General features: G+C 35.8%; 2 protein-coding genes and 1 non-coding gene across 4 annotated transcripts in view; 1 reads left to right on the top strand and 2 right to left on the bottom strand.

Annotated features, from left to right (window-relative positions):
• The first annotated feature begins 3,003 nt into the window (after positions 1-3,003).
• Trnas-gcu (transfer RNA serine (anticodon GCU)) lies at positions 3,004-3,085 on the top strand. The gene has a single exon. It is a non-coding gene; the product is annotated as a tRNA-Ser (tRNA).
• A 327-nt stretch (positions 3,086-3,412) lies between these two features.
• LOC129941098 (glutamate--cysteine ligase regulatory subunit) lies at positions 3,413-4,777 on the bottom strand. Of its 2 annotated transcripts, none has more exons than XM_056049646.1 (2): positions 4,701-4,777; positions 3,413-4,641 (listed from the first exon to the last, which is right to left on the bottom strand). In XM_056049646.1, the coding sequence occupies exons 1-2, from the start codon at positions 4,760-4,762 to the stop codon at positions 3,732-3,734; spliced, it is 972 nt and encodes a 323-aa protein (XP_055905621.1). In that variant the 5' UTR covers positions 4,763-4,777; the 3' UTR covers positions 3,413-3,731. The 2 variants fall into 2 exon arrangements, with proteins under 2 accessions (XP_055905621.1, XP_055905622.1); XM_056049647.1 differs by having other exon boundaries at positions 4,697-4,746.
• Positions 4,778-14,096: 9,319 nt separating this feature from the next.
• LOC129953617 (CCR4-NOT transcription complex subunit 6) overlaps positions 14,097-19,843 on the bottom strand; it is an 80,424-nt gene continuing 74,677 nt past the window's right edge. Inside the window, exons 6-9 of the mRNA XM_056066859.1 lie at positions 15,526-15,594; positions 15,326-15,432; positions 15,044-15,249; positions 14,097-14,987 (exon numbers count right to left, since the gene is read on the bottom strand). Of these exons, the coding sequence (XP_055922834.1) occupies positions 14,210-14,987; positions 15,044-15,249; positions 15,326-15,432; positions 15,526-15,594 (1,160 nt within the window). The 3' untranslated portion in view covers positions 14,097-14,209. The remainder of the gene's footprint in view (positions 14,988-15,043; positions 15,250-15,325; positions 15,433-15,525; positions 15,595-19,843) is intronic.

Raw genomic sequence — 19,843 nt, 5'->3', positions numbered from 1 at the left:
AGACGTCGTTGTTCAATGGACATGTTCAAGCAACATAAGGAACTTCATTTGCAGTCAACTTATTTCTTTGAACGTAAATTTTGATCAAGGCAACTAGTTACTTTTCCAATGTAGAAAATAAACAAATCATAGATTAATAAAGTTCAGCTTTCAGTTGAATGAAAAAACATCATCAACTGTCATTTTTGTTGTGTTCTTGAATATGAATTTAAACAACAATATTTAAAATAAAAATAATCCACTTTATTTAACAATATAATTAGTAGACTTGTTAATTTACGACCACTTGACTTTCGAATGCAATGGTGTCGGTTTTTTTGAACTGCCTTTTATAACTGGTTGCTGGTGGTTGTTATAGGAGGCATCGGTCGGTGAATGCTTTTTGGTGCTGCCAAATGTTGATAACGTAATTACTTTTTAATTATTATTTGGTGCTGCCAAATACTGTAAAAGTAATTACGTTTTAATTCTAATAAGGTGCTGCCATATATCAGTGTTGTCAACAATTTTGATAAAAGTAGACTTGACTTAATAGTTAATTAGATTTTTCTTGGCTTACTTTTCAGTCAAATTTCCATTAAAGTTGCCTTAATTGGAAGGTAATTTTTTCGCAGCTGGCCAATCAGATACTTCAAACTTGCCTAACTTTCAAGTCCCTTATGTCGACTGAACCTGCCCAATGTCTTTTTTTGATGAAAACTAGGGCGTAATAGGCAGGATAAGCTTTTTTACATAGGAATAAGTAAGTCGCGAAAAGTCGGAATCGATTCTTTGTCTGAAATTTGCTCATAATTAAAATGATTTTGTTACAAAAGATATTTTAGGAGATGTAATGGAAGTCTTCGACACTTCCGTTTGACTGTTTGCGTGTTCACAAACCGTCTGCGTTGTTTTTTTTTAAGGAAGGAAAACAAATCGAAAAACATTGTTTATCATATCGCTTTCATACTGATTTCGATTCCATTCAAATAAATCGAATTGAAATTTGAATTATCTTTATTTTGTTATCACTCTTGAGTAGGTACATATATCTAAAGGCGTTTAATTGGGGTGATAGAGTATGCACATACTTCTACGTATGTACGTATCAATGTTAAAGGTTAGGTTAGGTTAGGTTATAGTGGCTGTCCAAGATGGAACGGACACACTTAGGCCAGTTTAATGGCCCATTGTGATACCACATGAATCTTGAGGCTTCCTCCTAAGCTCAATGGAACCAGTTAGAGTCTCTTACGAAACGTGCCTTGGACAGACTAATACTCTGGGCTGATCGGTGTGGACTGGGTGTTAACCCACACAAAACCGATCTGGTCTTATTTTCGAGGAGATACAAAATTCCATTTGTCAACCCTCCTTACATTAAAGGAATCCAATTAAAATTCTCAGACGAGGCCAAATACCTAGGTCTTGTCTTAGACAAAAAACTAAATTGGAAACGCAACGTACAGGAAAGAGTCAAAAAAGCTACTGTAGCTCTCTTTTCTTGCAAAAAAGCTATTGGTAATAAATGGGGTTTACAGCCCAGAATCACGCATTGGCTATACACTTCGGTAATCAGACCGATTTAAACGTACGGTGAGGCAGTATGGTGGACTGCTTTAGAGAAAGGTATAAACAGGGATAAGTTAAATAAAGTCCAACGTTCAGCCTGCCTATGTATAAGCGGATCGCTTCGCACGACCTCGTCTGCAGCACTGGACACCTTGCACCTCTTGACATATTTAGTAAACAAATAGCTGCAAGCTCTGCTATCCGCCTCAATGCTTCGTCGCAGTGGACTAACAACAACATTGGCCACTCCGTAATTCTAAGGTACTTAGAATCAATTCCAAAGCACACAGACTACACCATCCCCCAACTACAATTCGATAGGAATTTCCAGATTTCTATACCTACCAGATCTTTTTGGGAGGATAGGACATTCTTAGAGGATGAGTCAATCCACTTTTACACAGATGGCTCAAAGACCAAAGAAGGGGTTGGTGGTGGTGTGTACTCTGAACGACTGAAATTAAGTCTCTCATTCCGCCTTCCCAATCATTGTAGCGTGTTCCAGGCGGAACTTTTGGCGATTAAGGAAGTCTTGTCTTGGCTCAAAGAAAACGTGATATCAACATCTGATATCCGTATTTTCTCCGACAGCCAGGCCGCTATCAAATCTCTGGACTCAGTCTCTACAAACTCTATAACAGTCCATAACTGTCGATCATCTCTAATGGAGATGTTTAATATTCACCTTTGCTGGGTGCCGGGCCATAGAGACATTCCAGGTAACTGTAAGGCAGATGAACTTGCCAGGAACGGTACAGTACAACCCATCCTACCACGTTTGGCAAGTACTGGCATACCAATCGCTACTTGTAAACTGCTACTAATGCAAGACGCTGTGAGGAGGGCAGGCACCAGGTGGACCAACATCACCACGTGTCAAGCCACAAAAAACATCTGGCCAACACTGGATTTAAAACGTTCAAGGTGCTTGCTCTCTCTAAGCAGATCGCATATAAGCTCGATAATAGGTGTCATAACCGGACACTGTCTAATAGGAAAGCACGCCATGAGACTAGGCGTATTCTCGAATGACTTTTGCAGAAGCTGTATGGACGAGGAAGAGGAAGAAACGGTTCTTCATCTTCTCTGCACATGCCCTGCTCTAGCTCGAAAACGCAAGAATTACCTAGGAGAATTCTTCTTTAACGATCTAAATCATATCGGGATAATCAGCCTCATCAATGTTAAAAGGCAGTAATCATTCTTTCTACGTTCACTGAACACTATTAAAGTCAAACTCATGATGGCTAACCACATCCGTCAGTTCCTAAATGTAATATTTGTGTATACCTACATAATACTTTATTTATTCTACATTAAGTGGTATCTTTGTCCAATTTTATTAAAATTTTCCATCTAACAGTTTTGATTAATTGTAAGGTACCATTTATTTGTTATGATTTTATCTTTTTAACGAAGCCCTTAAGCAAAAACTGCCATGCATAAAAATATGACGAGGTGGCCGAGTGGTTAAGGCGTTGGACTGCTAATCCAATGTGCTCTGCACGCGTGGGTTCGAATCCCATCCTCGTCGAACACTTTTTTTTAAAACTCAATTTTAATTGAAATGATAAAAACATTGAAATTATTAATTCAATTTATAAAATAGGAAGTTCATTGCGCATTCACATGACAAATGAACCTCGCGTTTCCGTGGTCGCTCTCTCAGCAATTAACTCAAATGATTGCTAATCGCTGTTGTGTAATTGATAAGACTGCGAGCTACAAAGTGCAAGTCACACGCCTATAATCATCGCGTCGTCGTCGCTCGTCATAATCTATCATCAAAGCTCTCCAATTATACCCTTCTAGAAAAAACTTACAATTCCAATTCCAATAAGAACCTAATGAACACAACAAATTGATAGCGATGTAAACATATTTGAGAACTTTATTTTCATTTTATTTTATCTCTTCCCGTTTCTTATGTACAAAGTAGGTACAACAATATTCTTGTATTAATAAAAAATAAAATCTATATTATGTAAAACAAACTATGGAATAACGTTAGCATAGAGAAATATAAATTTTCCTGGAACCATAAATTACCAACAAAGTTTTTCTTTGCAAATAAAAATGCAATGTGTAAAAATAGATAAGACGATCTCGCCTCATTATGCAATGCCTCACATCTGTCGATGTCGATGTCGCTTTCGTCGTCACTGTCGACTTCGCTTCACCTACTTCGAGGCACCTACAATATAGCCTTTGGCAGTGAGCACGCCTCGACAGCGAAGATGCACTTGATACCGCACCACCCAGTCCAGAGAGAGATCGGCCAAGTTGAGTTCGCTCCAAGCGCTATCGTTCAGGATAATTTCCGGGTCACTATGAGTGAGCAATTGAATGTCATTCTTTGTACAGAATTCCTGCAGCGGAGGTGGGACAACACAGCAAGAAGCCAGATTGATTTGGGCAATCAATGGATGAACCTTGGAGCCCGTGTACAGTTCGGTGAGTGTGTCGGTGTCGAGGTCAGATACTCCCAACTGGCATATCTTTTTATCCAAGGCGAATTGTTCCAAATGCGTCCACAAGTCCTTCAACTCTTCGGTGGATTCCTTGTCCTTGCTTCCCCACTTGAGAATGCCATAGGACGTATCGCCCTCGACTACTTTCGAGGGCTTTGGGTGATAGGCCAAGACCACATTATCCACACAATCCACTTTCAAGATACTCAAGAGTGATGTCATTGCTTTGTTCAAATTTTCAGTGGATTTTTTGTTGAGGAATATTTTAGCGCCAATACTGATGTTGGGTCGTTCGTGTTCGGAGAGTTTGCTCTGCAATTCCGTGATATTGCGATGCAATTCACCGGCAGCGAGGTTAGCTGTTGCTTCGGGATCCTTGAATGTTAGTTTGAGTCCATCGGTGAGTTCTTCGGTGGATTTGCGACCTGGTTTTTTGTCGATGTTGAGGATGTTACCTGTGCTGATGACAATGGAATTGCCCGACAGTAATTGGGAGAGGTTGTTCGTCATCTTGTGCAATCTTTGACTGAGTATACACACACGAAGCGAAGTTGATGAATTTATAGTTTCTTTGATGAATGGCGGGGGAGCGACGAGCGGAGGAGAGGAGAAGCACAAACTTGGAATAAATAGTGAAGATAAAAATACGAACTAGATTCTATCGAACCACTAACCAACCAAAATATCCAACGGCCCTCCCTCTGTTCATAGTTTTTTTTGACAACTGAATTCTTTGACATTTCTATGACAACCAATAATGCCAAACGAATGGCAAAAACAACGAGTATTCGCTTTTTTACTGCTCTCGCTATATTTGAAACAACATTGAAGTCAAAAAGTGGTTCATGGAATTCTGTTAGGTTAATTTAATTTTCTTTTCGGCTATAAGGATTTTAGGCTGGGGTTTCAAATAGTTGAAAGAAATAAATCGTTCACACTGAATATATGCATATACGTTTTCGTTAAATATTTCAGTGTTTGCAACATCGACTGTCAAATATTATATTAATGCAAAAAAACGTAATCCTTTAATTATTACTTGTAAGAATAAAATGCATTCTGGCCAATTAAAATTGATTGAATACATTAAAAAAAAATTTGAACAAAAAAACAAAAACTTTACTTTATACCATTGAAAATTATAATCGACAAAGAAATATTTTGCTAAAAGTTAAGCTTGTTATAACAATTCATTTTAAAGGAAATTGTATACCGAAAATTTTGTTTTTATTATTGGAATATGAGCTATAAGTTAATTAAGCGTCTTCTATTGATACGGCTGTAATTAAGTTATCTACTGGGGTAATCAAGATGAATATAATGGATGGTTATTGCATATGAATTATCCATTTTTGCCCCCGATTATCCCCGAATAACATCCAAAATCCGCATTTAGCATTGCGACGGAAGCAAAGAAGATGGGTTTAGTGGTCAATGAGGCAAGACCAAGCATATGCTGTCATCAAAAAAGGACACTGAACAACGATGCCTTGGACAAAACTTCACCATGGACAGCTATAACTTTGATGTAGTTAAGGACTTTGTCTACCAAGGCACCGCTATTAACTCAGACAACGACACCAGCGCTGAAATCAAACGAAGAATAACTCTTGCAAATCGCTGCTTCTTTTGACTTAGAGGGAAATTGAGTAGTAAAGTCCTCTCTCGAGCATTTAAAAGCGCCATCTATAAGTCACTTATCATCCCGGTTCTCATTTATGGCGCTGAGGCCTGGACCCTGTCAAAGAAAGATGAGAACGTCTTAGGATGGTTCGAAAGAAAAATTCTTCGGGTGAATTTTGGTCCCGTACGCATAGATCGAGAATGGAGGAAGATATAACAACGAACTGTACGGGCTGTACAGCGAAACTGACCTACAACAGCATCAACACTCCAGCCCGGAAGATCTTGAATCCAATCCCGAAGGACGGCGGCGCAGCAGAGGAAAACCGCGACTCAGGTGTGTACTCAGGTGGGTGAAGACCTCAACCAACTTGGCGTGCGAAACTGGAGTCAGCTAGCTACACGGAATTACAATGTCCGTATGTGTGTGAACGCAATACTGTATGGCTTAGAAGATTTCCATTGGATAAAAATTGGATAAATGATAGCTGGATGTAGGAATATCACCGATACTTTTTTACTATGGGACTCCAGGCTATACTAGCATTGTCATAAATGCCATACACTTCCTTTCGTGTAGGGACCGAGCTGGCTGGAGAAGCATGTTGGTTGAGGCCTAGGTCCTCCCCGAACTTTAGCGCCAACTTAAGTAAGTAAGTAACATCCAAAATCCCTTGAAAAAGTTGGAAAAAAGCAACGAAACGTCATGAAAGATAGAAATTGTTCTTTTTTTGCATCCTGAAATTTCAGATCTTTGAGCTTGTCAAGCATCTCTTATTATCGTTAAACACCAGATCGTATGTATCTACATTTGATCCTAGATTTTCAAAATTTCATAGGATACGGAGTGCCATAAAATAGCGAAACAAAAATTTAAATAAAAGAAATAAAGCTTAGTTTCATTTAACCGAGATCTAAAATTTCTCGATCTCAACAATACACTTTATTATACGTGAAAAAGCACTCTAGTCCTGAATCACTAGATAGTTTTAAATTAATTTTAAAACTCTATCAAAAATTTGGTAGTAAGACAAACTTTAGGTTCGAATTTTTAAAATTCTTCTTGGAATTAAATTAAAAATGGCTTTTAAAATTGTATTTCGAAAAAAATACACAAATGCAATGGGCAGGTTCAGGCAACATAAGGGACTTCATTAGCAGTCAATTTCACTGTTTGAACGTAAATTTTGACCAAGGCAACTAGTTAGTCTTCCAAGTGTCATGAATTTCAAATTCAGAACTTTATTTCATAAAACCTGTACTTTAAGTTCATAGTAGACGAACTACCAAACACATTTTTTTTTATAAAAAACTCCTCATCAGACAAGCTTAAAGTCCATTACAACTTGTCTTTTGTATTATAAAGAAATATTACTTATTTCTTTTTTAAATTGACAAGGAGCCCTTTTGCAGAAAACAATAAATGGATTTGTGCAGAAAATATATAAATTATTATAGAGCAACAAAGCTCAGCTTGAATGAAAAAAAAATGATCAGTTATCATTTTGACATAAGTTGACTTGACTTCATACTTAGGGAGATTTTTCTTCACTAACTTTCCAGGCTTCTGCAGCTTCTTCCGATAGCTGTCCAATTGGAAGCAGTGAACTTTTTATGATTTGGCTTCCATGTACCAATATCTTGTGCATAGTAGGCATCATTGGGTGCTAACCGAACGAAAGCTCCTTTTCATTCAACGTAACAACTGCTTTGTTTAGTTGCTTAATTGACTCCTGCACTTATTTTATCTCTTCTTTAGTTATGTCCGTTGTTTCGTTTACAAATCGGAATCGAACTGGACGGCAAGACCTTGACGAAGAAGGAGTTGGACTCTGCAAAACAATTTCACTGCCTTCTTTTCCACAAACAATGCGCAAGGGAACTCATAAAAATGTTGGCATCGAAATCAGTCTTATTATCGTAACTTTGTTTAGATTTGGATTGCTGAGAACCGTCACAACCCCATTTGCCGATTATAGTTAACGTTAAGTCGGATTATCACATCTTCTAGGTATTTTGATAATGGTGTTACGGTTAGATCCATTAGACACTGTAGATTACTTTCTGCGCAAGTAGCTGTAGTTCTTTCCTAATACCCTGAGGGACCTCCTCCAAAATGCACTCAATATGCTCACTAGATGGGCTGATAACTGCGGACTTAGTATTAATCCTCAAAAAACAGACCTCGTCCTTTTCACACCGAAATACAAGATCCCAGTAATTGTACCTCCTTCAATAAAAGGTATACCACTAATTTTTACCAATGAAGCCAAATACCTTGGTCTGATATTGGACAAAAAATTAAGTTGGAAATCCAATATACAAGAAAGAGTTAAAAAAGCTACAGTAGCTCTTTTCCTTTGCAAGAAAGCTATAGGAAGGAAATGGGGTTTTCAACCTCGCATAACCTACTGGCTATACACATCGGTCATCCGACCAATACTTATGTACGGGGTTGCAGTATGGTGGACTGCACTGGAGAAAGTCACATACTGCGACATACTCAGCAGAGTTCAGCACACTGCATGTCTCTGCATAAGCGGGGCAATGAGAACTACACCCTCAGCAGCGTTAGACACTCTCCTCCATCTGACACCCCTCGACATCTTTAGTAAACAAGTGGCAGCGAGTACAGCGATAAGACTCGACGCCTCATCTCAATGGACCAACAACAATGTGGGGCACTCCATCATTTTGAACCTCTTTGGTTCTATACCAAAGTGGCAAAGTACATAGACTACACTATACCTAAACCCCTATTTGGAAAAAACTTCCAGGTATCCATTCCATCCAGAGATGAATGGGAAGACAAAAAAACTCCTGGATAATAAAAGTATTCATTTTTATACAGATGGATCCAAGACAAATGAGGGAGTTGGTAGTGGTGTGTACTCAGAAAAGCTTAATCTAAGCATCTCATTCCGCCTCCCTAATCATTGTAGCGTCTTTTAAGCGGAAATTTTAGCGATCAAAGAAGTTCTCTTCTGGCTAAGAGAAAACGTGATATCAACTTCTAATATCCGCATCTTCTCTGACAGTCAAGCTGCTATCAAATCCCTTGACGGTGTCTCGACCAAATCTTTGACGGCCCTCGATTGTCGATCGTCTCTTATGGAGATGGCGCAGCAATTTAACATTCACCTCTGTTGGGTGCCGGGCCACAGAGACATCACAGGTAATTGTAGAGCCGATGAACTCGCTAAAAATGGAACCGTCATACCTATTTCACCTGAAAGGGAGAAGATAGGTATACCGATAGCTACATGTAAACTTATGCTAAAAGAAACAGCTTTTGCGATAGCAAATTCTAGGTGGCACAGCTTACCAACATGCGCAGCCACAAAACTCATATGGCCTTGACTGGACCTAAAGCGCTCTAAAGACTTGTTTTCTCAAAGCGGACTTCATATTAGCTATCTAAAAGGTGTCCTTACAGGACACTGTCTTATAGGCAGACACGCAATACGACTTGGCGTAGCCTCAAATGACTTCTGTAGGAGCTGCATGGACGAAGAAGAGGAAACAATCTCCCATCTCTTATGCACTTGCCCTGCTCTTTTACTCAGACGCAAACTTTATCTGGGGGACTACTCTTTTGATAATCCCAGTGAACTAGCTAAAAAGGATATTAAATATCTTCTTCGCTTTATAAAAAGCTCAAAATGGTTCGACTAGTTAGAAGTAATTCTCTAGATTTATGTGGTATCACAATGGGCCTTTCTCTTGGCCTAAGTGTGTGGATTCTAAATCCGCAGCCACGTTAACCTAATCTAACTGTAGTTCTTAGGGATTCTTTCGGTGGATAGCACTCTTGTTTTGCTTTTAAAGCAAGATCATATAGCAAGGGAAATGTTTTGGATTTGTTGCCCTTACTATATCATGCTGGGCGTTGTAGCATCCAATAAAATCAAGAGTACAAAAAAAAAACTATTCAAGCCTATCACGAATTTCATCATAACGATCTCCGATTACCCGTATCAAAAAATTTTTTAGTTCATTCGTTTGGAGTAAGTCAATGTGAGTGTTTTCGTTAAAATGGAAGGAATTGTTAATAGACCTATTGTAATATATTTGTTTTTGAAAAGGCAATATGCCTACGCAAATTAAAATTGAGTTGGAGTCTGCACCGTCACTGTGAAGTTTTGGACAGCTGAATTTAAATGTGGCCTTAAGAGCTTAAAGAGAGCTTTTTAAGGACGTCCTAAACCTGTATCTACCAACGATAATATTGCTGAAGTTCATCAAATGCAGTATTACGAACGTCGAACTAAAGTGAGAGAGATAGCAAAGTTAATAAACAATTCGAAGAAAGTGTTTATAACATTTTAAGTTAGGGTTCCAACCAGAGAGAGTTTTTTCTCTCTTGTTCCAACGCTCTTTAAGGGCAGTTTAGGAGTAACAAATCCAAGTTTTGGCGTCGATTTTTCTTCCCTTATCTGAAAACTGCGCTCAAAGCCAAAGATTTTCGTAAAATGAGGTGACAATCACCTTCGAGAAAGGAGCAATACTGGTGAAGTGTATAGGGTAAAAAGGAGACAATATATACAAATTAAAACAATTGAGAATTGACTTGTATGATTACAAATATTTTTTAAACATTTACTATTGTAATAAGATTTAATTTTTATATATGTATTAGACTCAAATATCTTTTTAAAAATTTAAAGTATTGGGTTCAAACTAATTTTATCTTATACAAAATATTGTTTTCGATATTCAGTAAAAATTTTCAATAAAAATCCACTAGTCAGTTTTTTTCATAATAATTAATACCAACAAAAATTAGTACGCAAAGTTGTTAAAAATTGATATCCAATTCTTGATGTCTTGTAAATAAATGAAGGTATTGGGCAGGTTCATGCAACATAAGGAACTTCATTTGCAGTCAATTTATTCTTTGACTGCAACTAGTTGGTTTTTTAAGTGTCATGAATTTCTAATTCAGAACTTTACTTCGCAAACATCTTCTTTAAGTTCATAGTACAAAAAGTACCAAACAAATTATTGTCTACAAAACACTCCTCAAGCAAGCTACAAGTCCATCACTATTTGTATTTTGTTTTGTAAAGAAATATTAGTTACTTCTTTTCAAATCGACATTTACAGAATGTATTAAATGAAGTTGTGCAGAAAATAAATAAATCAAAAAGTATTAAAGTGCAGCTTTCAGTTGAATAAAAAAGCATTATCATTTTAATAAAAGTAGACTTGACTTAATAGTTAGGGAGATTTTTCTTGGCTAACTTTCCAGTCAACTTTCCAATAAGCTTGACTTAATTGAAAAGCAATTTTTTGGCAGCTGGCCAATAAAATACTAGAAACTTGCCTTACTTTCAAGTCCCTTATGTCGCCTGAACCTGCCCATTGATTTCAAATTCATAAACGAAAGAATTATCATGGAAAAGAATTCAGATCCGGAAAAAAGTTCATTATGCAGGGCGGGTTCTTTAAAATTAACAACAATCTCTCGGAGGAATTTTTCGATTTTTTTGTGACGTTTAGGAACATTCTGTTACTATTTAAAATCCGTACTTAAGCAGGCCTGCATAACTTTTGTAGAACAAGTTTGTTCATTAATGCAACAAATCAGGAAGACGAATGAAGTAACACAGATTTTAGACTTTTATGAAAACAACCATTGTTCTTATGAAAATCTAATCTGTATTTTGTTTACAAAAGAAATTAAAATTTTTAAGAAGTGCTACGAAAATTATTTAAAATTGGTTTTGGGTTGAAACCTTGTTAAAAAAAAAAACATATTTCGAAATCAAACTATTTGATAATGTGCAAAATGTTTTAAGTAAAACAAATCGACAGACGGGATGGGAAGTTATCATCCTGGGTTTCTCCTTTTTTTTTTTTTACTTCCCATAGGAAGTTATTGTAATGGGTCCGATTTGTCAAATTGAAAATTTTGATATTTCTCGAAGTTTCAAGGTCTCTAGAGTCGAAATAACAAATTTTTGGAAAGATGTCTGTGTTTGCGTGCGTGTGTACGTACGTTCGCGACGTTTTTTCGTCGTCTATAGCTCAAGGACAAGAAGACATATCGACATCAAATAACGGTTTTTTTTTATTTTAAAAACAAAAACCTAAAAAAACATTACAAAGTACAAACAAAGTTGGTAAATATTGAATTTCGACTAAAATATTTGTTCAAAGCTTTGAGATATTAGCCTTAAACTACTTTTATCTTTAAAAAAAAATATTGTTGTCAACAGTCAGTAAAAATAAAAACAATATTAAAACTTTACTTTTGAATCAAAAAGTTTTTCAAAAGTAAGAAATATTATCTTCGAACTTTTTTTATTTCATAGAAAAATTCTTTTCGATATTCATACATTTTTTTTTATAAAAATCCAACAGTCCGTTTTTTCTTAAAAAAAATTAAATATTCAAGAAATAGTACACAAATTTGGTAAAAATTGATGATCGGTTCTTCATATTTCTCAAATTAATTTCATTCCTTCAATTGTGTTTGTTTTATAAGAAATACAAAATTTTAGGAAATGCTACCAAAATCGGTAAAAATTTGTTTTCGACTAAAAATCTATTTAACAAAACTAGATTTTGAAATAAAACTATTTCATTATTTAAAATATTGTTGGTAATTATAAAATTTTTAAGAATAATTCAACTGGAAACTTTTTTAACCCAACACGAAAACCTACAAACTTTTAAGCAACACAAATCGACAGACGAGATGGGAAGTTATCAGTGTGGGTCACATCTTTTTTTATTTGGTTTGATGGGACTATACCATATGATCTTTTCGTTTTGAGAAAGTTATGGCTAAATAAAATCAATAATTTCCAATCGAACTATATGAAACGTGATTCCCATGAGGACCTGAAAGGTTATTCTCTTCTGAAATTCTTTTTATCAAAGAAAAAACATTTATTAATTTTCATATTTGTTTTTTTATTTTTATTTTCTTGCAGGAAAAGTAAAAAGGATGAAACAAAATTTATATGCTTATGTATTCCATTAAAATTAAAAGAAAAATATAAATTTGCAAGTTAGGTAATGTGTTGAGGAAAATAAACTAATGTATTGTTATATTTCTTTTGTTTTTTTGTTTGTCTACTTTTTATCATTACTCGCATGCAACATGTTGTGTAAAGCTTTCTTGTTTATTATTATTGGTTTAAAATAAAAATTTATATTTGTAAGACTGAAATTAATTCGAATAAATTTAATTTACTCACGCAAACGCAAACAGTTTTTGTTCTTTTTTGTTTTATATAATATTATACAAATTCGAGAAAGTATGGTGTTGATTTATATTTTTAAATCGGGTTTTTTTTGTCAAAAAGAAACTATAATTTACAAGGATTTATTGAGTTTAATTATTGGCAATGCATTTACAATAACAATTAAGTAACTTAATTCCCTAAAAAATAATAAAAAAAAGACAAGATCTGAAAATATGAAGAAATAAAATTGCATTAATTAAATTATTTTTTGTTTTTATTTTTGTTTACTTTTATTTGTATTTTATTTGCTTTGTTGTTTTTATTTTTTAAATATATATTTAAGTTCTAACGATTTCTCTTTATTTTACTTTATTTTTTCCAATTGCCACTATTAACAGTACATATTACAAATTCTTTTTTGTTAAGTTTTTTTATTTTTTTATTTATGACTAAATGAACTGAAAAAGAAAAATTAAAAAGGCAACAGAAATTCGTTTTACATTTTTGTCAATTTTTGTTTGTGTACTAATGAGAGTCGAAGAATACAAAAAAACAATAGCTGAACTAAAACTATGCTCTTTTAACTAATTTAATATTATTTTTAGAGTTTTATTTTTGTTTTTAAATTTACTTCTTTGAACTTATTGAAAAGAAAGTTAAAAATAAAAATTACTATATAATCCCTACGAATAAAGTGCAATTACAAAAGTATATGAACAGAGAATAACTAATTAATTACTCGTATGTAGGTTGTTTTTGTTTAGATGAAATTATTTGTCGATTTTTGTTTGTTTGTATTTAATTAATGAGTTGATTTATTGATTGGTCTATATAAAAATACATTATTTACTTTGTTCATTATATTTTACAATTGCATTTAATATTACTTTTCTTGTTTCTCTAAAATTTGTGTAAATTTGTAAAAATGTTATTCTTATACCCGGATAGACGATTTTAATTTTTTTAATGTTTTTGCTTCTTTTCTTTTGCTGTTGTTGTTGGTTGTTTGGTTTTATGGTTGTTGTTAAAAAACTTACACGCATGTTTTTCGATTATTTTTGAAAAACTGATTAAAAATAAGAATTTGATTTTTTTTTTAGAAAAACTTTCCTTGTCTAGTTTGGAGTTGGTGGAAAAATTTAAAAATGAATAACGACGAAATGAAGAAGAACTGCTCTTTATATAAAAGAAGTGAATGATAGTGAGTGGAGAACAAGTGGAATTGCTCTTTCCTGAAGTATTCTTTTCTTTTCTGTTTTGTTTTTTTTAGTGTGTTGACGTAATAAAAATATTGGCGGTATGTGTTTGATTTCAGTTCACAACAACTTCATAGGTTTTTCTAGAAGGCATAGATGAGGGTTTCTATTGCTACCGTCGATTGATGAGTCCGTTTGGTGGTTGTTGTTGGCTGGCCGTGTGCATAAGTTCAAGTTCCACCAGCAGGGGGAAGTGATCAGATGGGATGTGCGGATGAGGACAACCAACGACTTTGTTTTCCCTTAACCAGTCGTTGGAAACCGGGCCCAATAGACCGAGAGGCACCATACCGGTTTTTGTGTAGAATATATAATCGATAATTCCCTTAAAGTCAAATGTATAGTTCGTATGGGGCATGATATCCTCGCTGTAGGCCGAAGCTAACTTAAAGGAATGAGTATATTCGTTAGTGTCACTCGATAACAAGCGTTGCAAACATGGCTTATAGCCAAGTTCCTTAAAGTCCTGATGATCGATTGAGACACGACCTTTACCAAGGAATTCGATTACACCGGAATCGGGCAGGGAATTGAAATCACCACACAGCAACAATTGGACACTATTTGAATCGTATTTATGGCCCGGTCGGAAGCTGTGACTAGCCTCATCGATGATGGTTTTCAGTTCGTTGCTCAGCATAAGCGTCTGAATGAGTTTGACATCACAAAATTCTGGGTCCCAATGGATATGCGCCGTGCAAACTAGCAAGGGTTGTGATATTTGGTTGACATCGGTCATTGAATCCCATGCGTTTTCTTTGACCTTAAGTAATGCCGCCAAGCCGATGTTGTCTTTTGGCATAACGCGATTAAGCATGTTGTCAGAACCTTCAGCGTTGGCCATGGCTAATTGATTAAATTCAATTAAATGTTCTTTAATTAGCGAGAATCTGAAATTTATAAAAAAAAAATATTATCATATTGTTAATGTGTAAAAATAACTTACTTTGATGAGCGGAAGAAGATAGCACAACCATCAACAAATTTTCGTTCATTTTCGCCCATTGTCTTTGCCCGAGACTTCGGCGAAAAGATGCCCTCGAAACCATCGTTCTTGAGTTCTTGCAAAAAGAAACTGTAAAATTGTTCTGTTTCGATTTCCTGCAGACTGATTATGTCGGCAGAGTAATGCCGAATCTCGTCAAGAATTGCCTGCGAAAGGTAAAAAAAAAACAACAAAGTTAAGTCATTTATTCCAAAGATTCTCTTCCACCAGAAATTACTCAACCTTTTTTCTATAATCCCAGCTGAGAGCCCAACCTGGGCAATAGCCGTACATTTGTCTAGTAGCATATTTGTCACATAAAACATTGTAACACATCACGGTAAAGATACCTGCAGAAAGAAAACAAAGAAACAAAGCAATGTCATTATTATGAAATGTTGGTTGGTATTGTTGGTTTGGTTGATGAGAAGGAATTCACTTACAGGACGGTCTAGTTTTGTTGGGCTTCGCTAATGGTATCCATGGTCGTTGCGGTGGAGCTGTTCCGGTAACTGAAAAGAAATTAAAAAAAAGAGAATTTTTAAAATAAAGTGGAATATAGAGTGCGTTACTCAACAAGACTGTGTTCTAATGACCTTTTGAGGCATAGAATGCTCTCGGACAAGGTTAATTGAGACGATTGCATTACTTTAATGTTTTTATTTTGAGTTGTTTATTTTCTTGTGTACCTGTACTTATGATTTTGTGGTGCGACGACGTGGTTTCAACACTTCTTTGTCAGATTACCACATATAAATTTTTGTCCAACCGGATTTTTGTTGTATCTTTTCGTGACTTTGTTTGCTTTAGATTTTTTTAAATGTCGATTTTATGATTTGAAAAAAAAAACAACCGATTTACGTTTGATTAGGAAATTCATGTTGAAAGAATGACTGTGTGTATGGTCTGTAAGATGCGAGTCATAAGATGCTTTGAGATTTCCGTTATGAATAATGGACAGCAAGCATATTTTGGGAGGAGCGTAATTGTTATGGAGTTCTTGAGGGTCAGCATCACGTATTAAATCACTTATTCAATTTTTCAAAAGTGTAGCCGTTTGGAATGGGCGGAATTTGTTTTTGTTCTTATACAAAATAGGGTTATAGCTTATATGGTGTTTCCAAGAACCGAAATTACAATTGAACGTAATAAAGAGTAGTTTTTTTTAAAAGATAGTTCAGGGAATTGAAAGATTTTGATCTTTAATGTGAAGGTTGCTACCTTGATCGCATAAAAAATGATTATTTGGGTTTTGAATTTCTCTGTCAATTATAGGGTTCCATGATAAAAGCCGCTATTAGGAAATAGAAAAAAATAAAGAAGATAAGGAACATCTTAAGAACGTGGTAGCAGCATCAGTTCGGTGTATAATGGGACTTGTATCAACATTTAATTTCGGAGGAGGCAAAATCCCATTTATTCGGTTTTTATTATTACTTAAAAATTATAAAGGTAATACACATGGGAGACTGTTTTTTTAAGCCAAAGAGGCGCAGAGCGTTCAAAGATAGAAGATGCAAGGATGCCGTCTACAACGAGGTTAAGTGTTCAAAATGTTGGTATTTTAGAGCTTTATGCAGCCAACGGAATATGATACATATTTCTCTAAATGAAGGTCAGATATTCCTCTTTTTGGTATTTAATGGAACGTAAATTTACTATTTAGTTAGTGCCAGCAATAAAGATGGATAAAGATATTAAACGATGATTTGAAGTCGTGTGTTGTATCATTGTAAGAATTCTAAAGATTATCGAGTCTATTTCGAAACCTAACTATCTATCTGAGCTTTGGGTTTGTAAAATGATCTTGCTGAATAGTTGATTCGTAGATCAAATTGAAAATTGAACAAAAGGAGAACGCATATATAAAAGTGATAACATTTAAAATATGGAAGTAACGGCTTAAAAACGTAGATCTTCAGAAAATAATAAGGCTTACGACGAATGCTTAGGTTGGAAGAAAACTTATTTGATATTATATGTTATGGTCATAAGTACCCCTATCATGTTAAAAACTGTGCGAGCAAGAAAGAAATATTTTTTTTTTATAATAATCACACACTCAAGGGGATATTACTACCCCCACTGTGAGCACTAGGAAGAGGAGTGAGGGTTTAAAAGGAGATGTCGGTGCACATTCGTTTTGAATTCTTAAATATTGTAATGACTAGGAAAGACAGAGTGTGGTAAGGCATTCCACATTCGCGTAGTACAGCTAAAGAACGAATCTCTGTATTTGACAGTACGGCCGAAGTTGGACTCGAGGGTATACTGATGAGCATTCCTAGAAGCGCGAGTATTACGGTTGAATTGTTTAATAGGAGGAATGCAGCTGGCAATTTCACTAGAGCATAACCCGTTTAAAAAACGGCAAAAATAGTCAGATAAAAGTCCTTACGACGATGTTCAAGCGAAGTAAATGAACTTATAATGATATTATCATCTAACAATTTAAATGCTCTACGTTCAGTACTATCCAAGACGGTTAAGTAAGTTGCAGGAGAACCAGCCCAGAGATGGGAGTTACACTCAAGCTTTGGAAGTACATAAGTCTTATAGATAACAGCCAGATTAAAAGGGGTGAAATATTTCTTGCATCGCTTAAGGATACCCAAACACCTTGGGGCATTTTTGGCCTTATCGCGTATGTGATCGTTCCACAAGAGGTGTTTGGTGACACACATACCGAGAATATCGAGATGTTCAGTCTCATTGATTCAAGTGCCATCCATGGATAATGGCAAAGGGGGTATATCTCGCTTTAACGATACAAAATAGCATTGGATTTTCGAAGCATTAAATTACACGCGCTTTCTTATTCCCCGTTGTACAATGTTGTTTAGGTCGGAATTTAACGAGCTTATCATATTTTGTCGTTGCAGTTTCACATCCGAAGAAGAGGAATGTGAATCTGAAAACGAATATGAAAAGCTAAGAGTACTATCGTCAGCGAAACAATGTATTGGATTATAAGTTGCAGACAGAAGATCATTAATAAAAATGAGAAAGAGTGTTAGAGACAGAACAGAGCCCTGGGACACACCAGCGTTTATTTTATGGACTTCAGACTTGAATCCATCCAATACTACTTGTATTGAACGATCCGAAAGGTAATTACTAATCCAATGAAAAAGGGATTCATGTTAACCGAGCGCACATATCTTTGATAAGAGAGCCTGATGCCAAACCCTATCAAATGCTTTTGAAATATCAAGTGCAATAAGATTGGTCCCATAAAATCACGCTTAAGTACAGGCGGAGTCATAACACTCACTGGCAGCGTAGAATTGGGGGGCGAACTGCCTAGCTAAGAGATTAGCTTTCTCTAAAGAGCTAACAAAAGGAGTGTCATTGATAACGAACGTTGGAACCGAGGGAGAGGAAGAATTACTCATGTTTTTTACAAATGACCAACAACTTTGACTGCCTTTGGGACATTGCACTATTTTTTGCCGTCATTTTTGGTAATGTAAAATTTTGGTGCGTCGAATATGGGTGTTGCAGGCCTTCCTGGCTTGCTTGCTATTCCGGTTTTCCGCAGTTGGATTGGCTTTAAAACAACGGAAACTTACCTTCTTAACCCTATTAACCTCTTTACAGCTCGCATCAAACCATGCGTTTTCCTTAGGTCTGATGCTTTTAACTCTATGCGGGATAAAAGTTCGCATTTCCAGGAGAATTAAACTTGTGATCATATCAGCGCTGGCGTCAACGCCACTATCGAGGAAGCATAGTGACCAGTTAAGATCCTGAGTAATTTATTGAGACCGTCCCAGTTGGCTTTCTCGTATTGCCAAACGGTTCTCTTAGGAGCTCTTTCTTTAACTGAACAGTTTTGACACGAGAAATTTGATGATATAACACAATGGTCAGATCTGCCTAAAGGAGATAGAACACTAACAGTGTACTTATCAGGGTGTTTTCTGCTCGAACAAATGGACCCTGTCAAAAAAAGATGAGAGCTTTTTAGGATGCATTAAGAGAAAAATTCTTTGGGTGATTTTTGGTAGTGTAGGAGAAGGTACAACGACGAACTGTACGGGCTGTATAGCGACACTGACGTGGTTAAAAGAATAAAAGTCTAACGAATTAAATGCCTGGGTCATGCAGGGCTAGGGACGGCGCAGTAGACGAAGACCGCGACTCAGGTGGCGCCGCACGCAGGTGGAAGACGACCTCAGCCAACTTGGCGTGCGAAACTGGAAACTGCTAGCTAGGGACAGAGCTGACTGGAGACGCATGTAGGTTAAGGCTCAGGTCCTTCCCGAACTTGAGCGCCACCTTATGTAAGTAAGTGATATTTATTAAAGCTGACTGGCTTGAAACATAGCATTGAAAGGTTTGTAGAATACAAGATTAGAAGGGTTAAAAAAAACTACTTGAATCAAATGAGAAAACCTACATACTTTTCAACTTTTTTGGCAACTCGAAAGATCTGATAACTTCAAATACTAAAAACAAAATCATACTTGGAGAGAGTCATAAAGGGAATTTTAAGGTTTTGTGACAGAAGATTGCTTTGAAACAAAAGCACGCAGACAAAACTGAGTAGGATTGTGAACTTAAACATGTTATGGTTTACATTTTTTGAAGGTACCACGACTATGAAATTCGACTTGCTCGATACAATAAGCCATTGATTTAGTTGTTAAGAACAACAACGCGACGCACGTTTAGTTGAGGACAAGCTTGGCTCCAACATCAACTAATGGTGAACTTGGTAATAATGAAAAAGTATATATTTGTATCAAAATGCCAGTA

Source organism: Eupeodes corollae, chromosome 1 (assembly GCF_945859685.1).
Source record: "Eupeodes corollae chromosome 1, idEupCoro1.1, whole genome shotgun sequence".
In the NCBI taxonomy this organism is placed as follows: domain Eukaryota; kingdom Metazoa; phylum Arthropoda; class Insecta; order Diptera; family Syrphidae; genus Eupeodes; species Eupeodes corollae.
The sequence above is the reverse complement of the archived record's forward strand: the minus strand, read 5'-3'. Positions and strand labels throughout refer to the sequence as shown.